General features: G+C 48.1%; 1 protein-coding gene across 2 annotated transcripts in view; it reads left to right on the forward strand.

Moving 5' to 3' along the window:
• Positions 1-13163, forward strand: part of LOC140489363 (receptor-type tyrosine-protein phosphatase H-like) — a 116772-nt gene that overhangs the window by 79284 nt on the left and 24325 nt on the right. For both annotated transcript variants that reach the window (XM_072588843.1, XM_072588842.1), the window contains exons 13-17: positions 2225-2494; positions 4790-4883; positions 5829-5882; positions 6317-6398; positions 10496-10586. In XM_072588843.1, coding sequence (XP_072444944.1) covers positions 2225-2494; positions 4790-4883; positions 5829-5882; positions 6317-6398; positions 10496-10586 — 591 coding nt within the window. The remainder of the gene's footprint in view (positions 1-2224; positions 2495-4789; positions 4884-5828; positions 5883-6316; positions 6399-10495; positions 10587-13163) is intronic.

A 13163-nucleotide genomic window follows, 5' to 3' on the forward strand; every position in this document is an offset into this window, starting at 1 on the left:
TAGTCCCACCTGCCTGCTTCTGGCCCATATACTCTCCAAAACCTTCCTATTTGTGTACTTATCCAAATGTCTTTTAAACGTTGTAACTGTACCCACATCCATCACTTCATCAGCGAGTTCATTCCACACATGAACCACCCTTTGTGTATAAAAATTGCCCCTCATGTCTTTTTAAAATATTTCTCCTCGCACCTTAAAGATGTGCCCCCCTAGTCTTGAATCCCCCATGCTAGGGAATAGACACCCGCTGTTCACCTTAACTATGCCCCTCAGGAGCTTATAAACCGCTACAAGGTCACCCTTCAACGTCCCATGCTCCAGTGAAAAATGTTCCAGCCTTCCTTTATAAATCAAGCCCTCCATTCCTGCCAACATCCTGGTAAATCTCTTCTGAACCCTCTCCAACATAACAATGTCCTTCCTAAGGCAAGGCGACCTGAACGGCATGCAATACTCCAGAATAGGCCTCACCAACATCTTGTACAACCTCAATATAATGTCCCAACTCCTATACTGCAGTTACTATAGAGATGAGGAATGCTTTGGGATATCCTGAGGTTCCATAAGATGCTATATAAATGCAAAACTCTCCCCTCCCCACCCCCTATAGGATTAGGACTGACAATGTTGCCCATGCTAGGCCTCTAGACAGGGCTACAGTATAACATGAGGCTGGAATTGGGGCACAGATTTCTCCTGGGAATGAGAGGGAGCATGTCATTCCTGAAGCGGGCAGTATCTTGAACACATGTACCCAAAACACACTCCTGGGAAACATTCGATTACACAGCACTTAAAACCAAACAGACCACAAGTTGTCAACAGTGGGGTAAGGACAGACCACAGCCAGTCAGCCTACTGTGCCTCTGGCAGCTCTCTGACAGAGCTATCCAATTAGTTCCAACCTCATGCTCCTTCCCCATGGTCATGGAGCTGTTTCCTTTTCATGAGTAGAGTTTTGAAAGCTCATATTGAATCGAGAGAGGCCAATCCATCTTTCTCTCTCTCTCTTTTTGTCTATAGTCTTCTCTCATTCTCTCTTGCCCTCTCCCTCTCTCATTCTCTGTCTCTATCACTTAATCTCTCCGGTAAGTCAGCCTTCTATCTCTCTCACCTTTTCTCTAATGTCCTATCTTTCTCTGGCCTTGTTTCTCTCTCTCGCCCCCCTGTCTGTCATCTTCTCTCGGTCTCTGTCTCTCTCTTTTTCATCCACCCACTCTCTCATTCTTTCTATCTTTCTCCCTGTCCCTCTCTCCCTCTTGTCTTCTCTCTCTCATAGTCTCTCACTCTCTCTCTCTCACATTCACTTTTTTTTCTCTTTTTCCTTCTCTCTTATTTCCACCCACCCCCTCTTGTCCTCTCTCTTTCCCTCTCTCTCTCTCTCAAACTCTCCCTCACTCTTTCTTTCATTCACTCTTTCTTTCTCTTTTTCCCTCTCATTCCTTTCCCCCCCCCTCTCTCTCACCCTCTCCCCCTTTCTTTCTGTCTTTCCCTCTCTCTCTTCTCTCCCCCTCTCTTCTCTCTTTTGTCCTCCCTCTCTTCTCTCTTTTGTCCTCCCTCTCTCTTGTCCTCCTTCACTTTCTTTCTCACTCTTCCACTATTTCTATCTCTTCATCTGTTTATTGTTTGGTCTTTATTGCATGTGATGCACCAATCCAATTTCCATTTCCCTCCTGTTTTCTGTGGCACCACCCCCATCCACCTCATTTATGGCAACGGTTGACCGAGAATTAATTAAAAAGTGCAGAAGGAGACAGGAGAAATATTTGGATGCAGAATACTCACATGTTGACTTGGTCCAACATTGCTGAGTAATCCTTGCGCTGTAAGACTGGCACAGTGGTTAGCACTGCTGCCTCCCAGCGCCAGAGACCTGGGTTCAATTCCTGCCTCAGGCAACTCTGTGTGGAGTTTGCACATTCTCCTCATGTCTGTGTGGGTTTCATCTGGGTGCTCCGGTTTCCTCCCACAGTCCAAATATATGCAGCTTAGGTGAATTGGCCATGCTAAATTGCCCTTTGTGTTAGGTAAACGGGTAAATTTAAGGGAATGGGTCTGGGTGGGTTGCTCATCGGAGGGTCAGTATGGAGTTGTTGGGCTGAAGGGCCTGTTTCCACACTGTAAGTAATCTAATCACTTGTGACAGTTCATATTAACTCATGCCATTAAAGGCAGCCTGGGTTGGGGTTCCTTGCTCAGCCTAATCACTCAATTCCTTTTATAGTTCCTGGTACTGTCTCCGGAATCCACTGCAGTGAGTCCTCAGGTTACTCGATCCTTGTGAAATGGAGCAAACCAAAGGGCAACTATACTGGATTTAACATCTCCACATTCGACGGAGACCACTCACTGCACATCATGACCATCAGGAAGAAGTTCAAATACCTGGTTAAAAACTTGCAGCCTGGACGGAAATACACATTCCATATCTACACCCAAACTGGCCAGTCTTACAGTGCGAGGATAACTCATCAATGTTGGACCCAGTCAACACGTGAGTATTCTGCATCCAAATATTTCTCCTGCCTCCTTGTGCACTTTCTTATTCATTCTTGGTAGACCGTTGCCATAAGAACCAGCATCTTCAGGGGAAGGAGAAGCCTACATTGAGGAGGAAATGAATAATCAGTGTCTTACTGAAGTCCATCTTCTGCACATCAATGAACCCACTAGACTAACTGTCACAGTGAGGTTGTCGGCAGTGGGGTAAGGACAGACCACAGCCAGTCAGCCTATCATGTCTCTGGCAGCTTTCTGACAGAGCTATCCAATTAGTTCCAACCTCATGCTCTTTCCCCATAGTCATGGAGCTATTTCCTTTTCATGACTGGAGTTTTGAAAGCGTATATTGAATCGAGAGAGGCCAATCCATCTTTCTCTCTCTCTCTCTGTCTCTAGACCTCTCATTCTCTGTCTCTGTCACTTCATCTCTCTGTTAAGTCAGCTTTCGATCTCTCTCACCTTTCCTCTAATGTCCTATTTTTCTCTGGCCTTGTTTCTCTCTCTCACCCCCCTGTCTGTCATCCTCTCTCTATCTCCCTTTCTCATCCACCCACTCTCTCATTCCTTCTTTCTTTTTTTCACCCTGTCCCTGTCTCCCTTTTGTCCTCTCTCTCTCATGCTCTCCCTCACGCTCTCTCTCGTATTCACTCTACTTTTATTTGTTTTTCCCTCACTCTTATTCCCTCCCCCTCTCTCTCTCTTGCCCTGACTCTTTCTCTCTCTCCCTCTTGTCATCTTTTTTTCTTCCTCTCTCTCAAACTCTCCCTCGTTCTTTCTCCTATTCACTCTTTCTCTTTTTCCCTCTCTCTCATTCCCTCCCTGTTCTTTCTCTCACCCTCTTTCCATGGTATGACTCAATCCTCTCCACCACTGATTCTTCACCTTAAACATGTGTCTTACACTCATCTGCCTTAGAGAAGGGATTCTCATGATCTACTCTTTCTATCATAATTTTGTGTACCTCAATAAGATGCCCCCCGCCCCACCTCAGCCTAGTGCCTTTTAGGAAGGAAATTTCAAACCCTTCAAGTGTCTCCCTAACCCTAACCCTATTTCCAACCCCACAGTAATACGGTTGACTCTTAACTGCCCTGCGAAGTGGCCTAGCAGGCTCCTCAATTCAGGGGCAAATAGGGATGGGCAGGAATTGCTGGCATTGCCAATGATGCCCACAGGAATGAATTAGATTCACGCCCCAAATTGCCCAAGCCCCCTCGCCATGAATGCCAGACTGTATTCCTTCCACCGTTACGAGTGCTATCTTTTGGACGAAACATAGGACCAAAATCTCTAAGGTGGATCTCTCAAGATCCCATGTGGCGCCGGCAAAGGGGAGGTGGGGAGCTCTTCCCTGCGCTTTGGAGGTGCAAATCGAGGCAAATTCTCGTAGGCTCGGGAAAGAAAATATGCTGGAGATCACAACGGGTCAGGCAGCATCTGTGGAGAGAGAGTGAGGTAACATTTCCAGTCTAGATGAGTCGATGTGAAGGTTGGGGTCGTTTTCCTTCGATGATTGGAAGATGGGGTGGTGGTGGGTGGGGTGCGGCTGCAAGGGAGTTTCTTAACAAACCTGTAAAAGTAGTGAGACACTTGGAGAGAATGGGCAGGGTGTTTCCCTTAACAGAGAGGTCAATTGCCAGGGGTCACAGGTTGAAGGTCATCAGTAGAGGATTAGCGAGCAATAAAGAAAAGCATTTCACGCGGAAGCTGGTGGGTGTTTGGAATTCGCTGCCCAGTTTGGTGGCTGAGGCAGAAACACCCAACTTATTTAAATGGAACCTGGATCAGGGTGGTTCAGTGGCCAACACTGCTGCCTCACAGCCCCAGGGACCTGGGTTCGATTCCAGTCTCGGGTGACTGTCTGTGTGGAGTTTGCTTATTCTCCCCGTGTCTGCGTGGTTTTCCTCCGGGTGCTCCAATTTCCTCCCACAGTCCAAAGATATGCAGGTTAGGGTGGATTGGCCTTGGGAAATGTGGGGTTACAGGGATAGGGTGGATGAAGATGAGTTTGGGCAGGGTGGCCTTCAGAGGGTTGGTGCACACATGATGGCCTCTCTCTGCACTGTATGGATTATATGATCTATCCTGAACCTGCAAGGCTACACAGCAGGAGCTGAAAGATGGGGTTAGAACAGATGGCAGTATACTCAACAATGGGCTGAATGTTCTCTTGCTGTGCTATCACATTTCTATGGTACTGGCCCATGATTAACCTTCCTCGCTTGTATTTTTCTGAGGCTATTGCTGCATTGCCTCAAGCTAGCTGTACATTTCTTGTTCCTTACAGCTATCATCATTGGAGCAGTCATTGGCTCTCTCCTGGGCCTAATCCTTATTGGTTTGTTGCTGTTTTTCATCATCACCAAACGAGTACCATGGGGGTAAGTGTTGCTGCTTAATGAGCAGAGACTGGGAATTTTATGATGTTTGGGGGCAGCCGATACAGAGCCCAGAACTCAGCTTACCTTTCTCCCATTGGTAACATCGAGCGGATTGGCCAGGTGGGTTGTGAATTGCCAACCAGCGTAGGCTAAGAACTGAAAGTCTCCTCCCTCCATTGCCTGTATTTCCCTTATGAGAATGGGACACCTGGAGACATTTTCTATCCCGTTTCCAATGGGTATTCAATACAATCCAAAATCCTTTTCGAATCAACTGTTGAACAGTCAGTTGAGTTCAGGGGTGACACCGGGGTTACTGTGAATGATATCCCATTGGTGTGCTGGGAGGCTCTCTTTCAAGATTTATCTTTGGATGCAATAAAGGGAATTTTACCTTGATTTGTTGGGACAATTTGGAGGGAGCTTTACTTTGAAACACTGAAAATAGGATTGAGAGTAGGCCATTCAGCCCCTCAAGCCTGCTGCACCATTCATGGTTGATCATCCAACTCAATAGCCGTTTCCTGCTATACCCCATGTCCTTTGATTCCTCTTAGCCCCCAGTACTAGATCCCTACTTGAAATCAGACGATGTTTTGGCATCAACCACTTTCCATGGTGGAGATTTCCACAGGCTCCCCACTCTCTGGGTGAAGACATTTCTCCTCAACTCAGTCCTAAATGAGTTACCCTGCATCCTTAGACTGTGCCCCCCTGGTCAGTGGGAACATCCTTCCTGCACCTACCCCTGGCTAACATTCCAACCACAGGGTCAGGCATACCTGGCCTGGGGATAATCAGTAATAAGGGAGGGGAACAGAAATAGGCCATTCGGCCTCTCAATGCTGGGAGATATTCACACTGGGAGTCACTCAGGCTGATCTTTGAATGATGTCGCTATATGAAATTGAATGTGCTGTAGTTCAGTGATACCTTTTGTTCCAGGAAAGAAACAGACCCTGGCTTTTCACTAATGTCTGCTGCCCCCAAAGAATTCAAGTAAGTGGACTTTTTTTCTCTATTCTCAACGGCTCTGACTAATATCTTAACCGTGCTCCACCTCCCAAAGCTTCAGCCCCATGGTTACCCGCTCTGTACCACCCCTTGCTCTCTTGGGCTCTTTGAAATATGTAAGTTAACACTTTTGACATGGTAACAAAGCGAATTAATAATCCAGAAGCTAATATCCTGGGGTTGTGGGTTCAGATATCACCATGGCAGCTGGGAGAACTTAAATGTAATGCATCTGGAAGTGCTTCAATGATACTTCCAGACCTGCTGAGTTTCTCCAGCGATCTCTGTTTTTGATTTAGGGAATGGGACTAACTGGAAGGTTCTTTGATTGGACTTGCGCAGACTTGATGAGTGTATTGACATAGACTTGGACTGTCTCTGTGAAGCAGTTTTCACTCATGCTCTGTTCTATTCACCAGACCCATCCCTCTGAGCGAATATGAGATTTACTTTCAGAGAAAGCACGCCGACGCTGATTTTGGGTTTGCCGAGGAATACCAGGTAAGGCAAGGGTGGGTCACAGGACAGGTCAATTAATTTTAAATTGAAATGTTTAACTATGGCATGAGAAGAAAGCGGCTGTTCCCAAAGTAGGAGCAAATTACTGCCGTTGCTGGACTCTGTACGAAAAACAAAAAGTGCTGGAGATCATGGGAAGTCAGGCCACGTCCATGGAGAGAGAGCAGGTTCTGATGAAGAGTCACCTAGACTTAAAATATTAGCTTGCTGTCTCCATGGATGCTGTCTGACCCATTGAGAGCTCCAGCATCTGTTGTTTTCAGGCTGTTCCCAGTGTGAGCGTTCCCAGTGTGAGTGTTCCCCAGTGTGAGTGTTCCCCAGTGTGAGTGTTCCCAGTGTTCCAGTGTGTTCCCCAGTGTGAGTGTTCCCAGTATGAGTGTTCCCCAGTGTTCCAGTGTGTTCCCCAGTGTGAGTGTTCCCCAGTGTGAGTGTTCCCAGTGTGAGTGTTCCCAGTGTTCCAGTGTGTTCCCCAGTGTGAGTGTTCCCAGTGTGAGTGTTCCCAGTGTTCCAGTGTGTTCCCCAGTGTGAGTGTTCCCCAGTGCGAGTGTTCCCCAGTGTGAGCGTTCCCAGTGTGAGTGCTCCCAGTGTTCCAGTGTGTGTTCCCCAGTGTGAGTATTCTTAGTGTGTGTGTACCCATTGTTCCAGTGTATTCCGCAGTGTGTGTTCCCAGTGTGTGTTCCCCAGTGTGAGTGTTTCCCAGTGTGTGTTCCCCAGTGTGAGCATTCCCAGTGTGTGTGTTCTCAGTGTTCCAGTGTGTTCCCCAGTGTGAGTGTTCCCAGTGTGTGTGTTCCCATTGTTCCAGTGTGTTCCGCAGTGTGTGTTCCCAGTGTGTGTGCCCCAGTGTGCGTTCCCCAGTGTGAGTGTTCCCAGTGTGAGTGTTCCCCAGTTTTCCAGTGTGTTCCCCAGTGTGAGTGTACCCAGTGTGTGTTCCCACTGTTCCAGTGTGTTCCCCAGTGTGACTGTTCCAGTGTGTGTATTCCCCAGTGCGTGTGTTCTCCAGTGTGAGTGTTCCCAGTGTGAGTGTTCCGCAGTGTGAGTGTTCCGCAGTGTGAGTGTTCCCCAGTGTGTGTGTTCCCCAGTGTGTGTGTTCCCCAGTGTGTGTTCCCAGTGTTCCAGTGTGTTCCCCAGTGTGAGTGTTCCCAGTGTGTGTGTACCCAGTGTTCCAGTGTGTTCCGCAGTGTGAGTGTTCCGCAGTGTGAGTGTTCCCCAGTGTGTGTGTTCCCCTGTGTGTGTTCCCCAGTGTTCCAGTGTGTTCCCCAGTGTGAGTGTTCCCCAGTGTGAGTGTTCCCCAGTGTGAGTGTTCCCAGTGTTCCAGTGTGTTCCCCAGTGTGAATGTTCCCAGTGTGAGTGTTCGCAGTGTGAGTGTTCCCCGGTGTGTGTTCCCCTGTGTGTGTTCCCCAGTGTGTGTGTACCCAGTGTTCCAGTGTGTTCCCCAGTATGAGTGTTCCCAGTGTGAGTTTTCCCAGTGTGTGTGTTCCCCAGTGTGTGTGTTCCCCAGTGTGTGTTCCCCAGTGTGTGTGTACCCAGTGTTCCAGTGTGTTCCCCAGTATGAGTGTTCCCAGTGTGAGTGTTCCCCAGTGTGTGTTCCCCAGTGTGTGTTCACACTGTTCCAGTGTGTTCCCCAGTGTGACTGTTCCAGTGTGTGTATTCCCCAGTGCGTGTGTTCTTCAGTGTGAGTGTTCCCAGTGTGAGTGTTCCGCAGTGTGAGGGTTCCGCAGTGTGTGTGTTCCCCAGTGTGTGTGTTCCCCAGTGTGTGTTCCCAGTGTGAGTGTTCCCAGTGTGTGTGTACCCAGTGTTCCAGTGTGTCCCGCAGTGTGAGTGTTCCGCAGTGTGAGTATTCCCAGTGTGTGTGTTCCCCAGTGTTCCAGTGTGTTCCCCAGTGTGAGTGTTCCCCAGTGTGAGTGTTCCCAGTGTTCCAGTGTGTTCCCCAGTGTGAATGTTCCCAGTGTGAGTGTTCGCAGTGTGAGTGTTCCCCAGTGTGTGTGTTCCCCTGTGTGTGTTCCCCAGTGTGTGTGTACCCAGTGTTCCAGTGTGTTCCCCAGTATGAGTGTTCCCAGTGTGAGTTTTCCCAGTGTGTGTGTTCCCCAGTGTGTGTTCCCCAGTGTGTGTGTACCCAGTGTTCCAGTGTGTTCCCCAGTATGAGTGTTCCCAGTGTGAGTTTTCCCAGTGTGTGTGTTCCCCAGTGTGTGTTCCCCAGTGTGTGTGTACCCAGTGTTCCAGTGTGTTCCCCAGTATGAGTGTTCCCAGTGTGAGTGTTCCCCAGTGTGTGTTCCCCAGTGTGTGTTCCCCAGTGTGTGTTCGCAGTGTTCCAGTGTGTTCCCCAGTGTGAGTGTTCCCAGTGTGTGTGTACCCAGTGTTCCAGTGTGTTCCGCAGTGTGATTGTTCCGCAGTGTGAGTGTTCCCCAGTGTGTGTGTTCCCCTGTGTGTGTTCCCCAGTGTGTGTTCCCAGTGTTCCAGTGTGTTCCCCAGTGTGAGTGTTCCCCAGTGTGAGTGTTCCCAGTGTGTGTGTTCCCAGTGTTCCAGTGTGTTCCCCAGTTTGTGTGTTCCCAGTGTGTGTATTCCCAGTGTTCCAGTGTGTTCCCCAGTGTGAGTGTTCCCAGTGATCCAGTGTGTTCCCCAGTGTGAGTGTTCCCCAGTGTGAGTGTTCCCCAGTGTTAGTGTTCCCCAGTATGAGTGTTCCCAGTGTGTGTGTTCCCAGTGTTCCAGTGTGTTCCCCAGTGTGAGTATTCCCAGTGTTCCAGTGTGTTCCCCAGTGTGAGTGTTCCCAGTGTGTGTTCCCCAGTGTGTGTTCCCCAGTGTGAGTGTTCCCCAGTGTGAGTGTTCCAGTGTGTGTTCCCCAGTGTGTGTTCCCCAGTGTGTGTGTTCCCAGTGTTCCAGTGTGTTCCCCAGTGTGTTTCCAGTGTGTTCCCCAGTGTGTGTTCCCAGTATGAGTGTTCCCCAGTGTGAGTGCTCCCAGTGTTCCAGTGTGAGTGTTCCCCAGTGTGTGTGTTCCCCAGTGTATGTATTCCCCAGTGTGTGTTCCCAGTGTTCCAGTGTGTTCCCCAGTGTGTGTGTTTCCAGTGTGTTCCCCAGTGTGTGTGTTCTCAGTGTATGTGCTCCCCAGTGTTCTCAGTGTGTGTGTTCTCAGTGTATGTGCTCCCCAGTGTTTCCAGTGTGTGTTCCCCAATGTTCTCAGTGTGTGTGTTCTCAGTGTGTGTGCTCCCCAGTGTTCTCAGTGTGTGTTCCTCAATGTGTGTGTTCCCGGTGTGTGTGTTCCCCAGTGTGCCCTGTGTGTATGTCTCAATGTGTGTGTTCCCATGTGTGTTCCAAGTGTATGAATTCTGTGTGTGTGTTCCCAGTGTGTGTGCAGGTTTGGTCTCCAAATTTGAGAAAGGACATCCTGGCTATTGAGGGAGTATAGCGTAGGTTCACGAGGTCAATTCCCAGAATGGTGGGACTATCATATGTTGAAAGATTGGAGCAACTGGGCTTGTATACACTTGAGTTTAGAAGGATAAGAGGGGATCTGATTGAGACGTATGAGATTATTAAAGGATTGGACGTTCTGGAGGCAGGAAGCATGTTTCCTCTGATGGCTGAGTCCAGAACCAGAAGACAAAGTTTAAAAATTAAGGGTAGGCCATTTGGAATAGAGTTGAGGAGAAACTTCTTCACCCAGAGAGTGGTGGATATATGGAATACTCTGCCCTGGAAGACAGTGGAGGCCAAGTCTTTGGATACTTTCAAGAAAGAGATGGATAGAGCTCTTAAAGATAGTGGAATCAAGGGTTATGGGGATAAGGCAGGAACAGGATACTGATTGTGGATGATCAACCATGACCATAATGAATGGTGGTGCTGGCTCGAAGGACCGAATGGCCTACTCCTACCCCTATTGTCTATCCCCCAGTGCGTGTGTGTTCCCAATCTTCCAGTGCATTCCCAGCATTGGCGTGTTTGCTCGATCATGCAGATTGATTGCTGGAGACTGAGGACACAGGAAGGGAGGGGTTGATTTTGAGTAAAATTGCAGGCAGCACAGAATGTGGATTCTTTAGCCCAGAGTCTAACTGATGGTGCCTCTCATTCACAAACTACAGAGTCTGAGCACCGTGGGCATCAACCAGCCGCTGGAAGCTGCCCTGCTTGAGGACAACAAAGGAAAGAATCGATACACTAACGTCCTGCCATGTAAGTAAACAAAGTGCCCAAAGACAGAAACCAGAACCAAAAGTACTCGAAATGCCCGGGAGGTCAGGCAGCGTCTGTGTGGAGATACACAGATGCGCTCACTCACACAGACAGACACACATTGATACACGTACAAACACATGTTATGGACTAGGCCAGACCACTCAAAACATTCTTAAGCAGGCAGCCCAACGACCATAACTTTGCAATTTGTTTCATTACCCAGAGTAAGTTAGTGGGGGTGATGACCAGGTTTTAAAATAGACAAAACTTTATTCACAAAATTACACAATGAAACACAACGAACAGAAAAAAGAAACCCTACAGAACTCAGTCTATCCGAACTAGACTTAGTTATGCTGTTCCGAAAATAGGCAAAAGCGAGGACTGCAGGAGCTGGAAACCCGATTCTAGATTAGAGTGGTGCTGGAGAAGCACAGCAGGTCAGGCAGCATCCGAGGGGCAGGAAAATCGACTTTACGGGCAAAAGCACTTCGTCAAGATGTTCCGAATATACACAACAGTCCCAATAAGCAAACCCCCTTTAAAACAAAACACTGAAAATGGAACAAATCCTTACAAGTTGAAGTTAGAAAGGCAGAACAACGGAGAGTTTAGCAACTTCTTTCTCCAGAGCTCACTGTTGGATTCCTAACTAGTTTTGGGCTGAACTGCTCAGCTAGAGAGCTGACCACTCCCCTTTCTTTATACAGGTCACTTCTAAAACATGACCACTTTGGCCTGAAGTCTCATCTGTTTTCATATAAACAAAAGGGCCTCTCAATCCCCTTTAATCTTGGTACCAAACCAGTCTAATCAGCACTGGGAGACCCCTCGGAAACAAACCAAGCACACAGTATTCTTGAGAAAAGGAACAGCTTTTAGAAACAACAGGACCAGCTTTGCCAAACACAGAGACACTGTCACATACACACACACAGAAATACACACAATTAACACTCCAGGGTTGTTGACCTTTGGAAACAGTATTGGATCATTCAGTGGATGCAAATGTTCCAAAAGATCGGGAAGTCCCTGTGACGATACAGACAAGATAAGCCCAGGTTGTTTACAGGGATTGGCGGGGAGGGTGGATTTCAGCTATGAGGTTAGTTTGGAGAACACTGGGGTTGTTCTTGTTGTGTTGCTGGTATCGATTTAACAATCAATTACTTCTCTGAGTTTCTTTCAGATTGCAAAACACTCTGGCAGCTGTAAAACAAGCATCGCAAATGTTGAAGAAACTCAGCAGTTCTGGTAGCATCTTTGGAGAGAGAGCAAACCGCAGTTAACACTGAATTCTGTATGAGCCTTCTTCAGAAATGGTTCAGAACTTGTGACTGGAGACTAGACTGGAAGCATAGAAATAGAACACTACAGGCCCTTGCTGTTGTGCCAGCCATTTATCCTACTTCAAGATCAGATTCCCTGCAGAAACAGGCCCCTTGGCCTAACAAGTCCACACAAACCCTCCAAAGCGTAACCCACCCAGACCCATTCCCCTACTCATGCACCTATGGGCAATTTAGTATGGCCAATTCACTAGACCTGCACATCTGTGGAGTGTGGGAGGAAACCCACACAAGACACAGGGAGACTATGCAAACTCCACCAGTCGCCCGAGGCTGGAATCGAACCTGGGACCCTGGTGCTGTGAGGGTGCAGTGCTAGCCACTGAGCCACCGTGCCCTTCGTTGTACTATCTTCTATGTTCCTATCTAAAAATTGCTTAAATGTCCCTAAAGTCTCTGACTCTACCACCCACTGTTGGCAGTACCTTCCAGGCACCCACCACTCCCTGAGTAAAGAACCTACCTCTGACATCTCCCCTAAACCTTCCTCCAATTACTGTAAAGTTGTGCCCCTCGTGATAGCCATTTCTGCTCTGGGAAAAAGTCTCTGTCGATCCACTCTATCTATGCCTCTCATCATCTCTCAGTGGGAGGCACAGTGGCACAGTGGTCCGCACTGCTGCCTCACAGTGCCAGAGACCCGGGTTCAATTCCCGCCTCAGGCGACTCTCTGCGTGGAGTTTGCACATTCTCCCTGTGTCTGCGTGGGTTTCCTCCCACAATCCAAAAGTGTGCAGGTCAGGTGAATTGGCCAGGTTAAATTGCCCGTAGTGTTAGGTGAAGGGGTAAATGTAGGGAAATGAGTCTGGGTGGGTTGTGTTTCAGCGGGTCGGTGTGGACATGTTGGGCCGAAGGGCCTGTTTCCACACTGTAAGCAATTTAATCTAATCTTGTACACCTCTATCAAGTCACCTCTCATCCTTCTTCGCTCTAATGAGAAAAGCCCTAGCTCCCTCAACCTTCCTTCATAAGACATTAGCTCTGTTTCTCTCTCCACGGATGCTGCCAGACCGACTGAGTCTTTCCAGCAATTTCTGATTTTGTTTGAGATTTATGAATTTAAGATTAAGTAATTGTGGCATAGGTTGAGGCCATTCAACCCATCATACAGGGACAGTGGCGTCATAGGAATAGAACCCCAGGCTCATGTTCTGGGAGTATGGGTGTGAATGCCATTACATATTTTAATGCAGTAAAAGTCTGTAATTAAAAGAAAATGTAATGA

The sequence above is a fragment of the Chiloscyllium punctatum genome, chromosome 18, assembly GCF_047496795.1.
Source record: "Chiloscyllium punctatum isolate Juve2018m chromosome 18, sChiPun1.3, whole genome shotgun sequence".
Taxonomy (NCBI): Eukaryota; Metazoa; Chordata; class Chondrichthyes; order Orectolobiformes; family Hemiscylliidae; genus Chiloscyllium; species Chiloscyllium punctatum.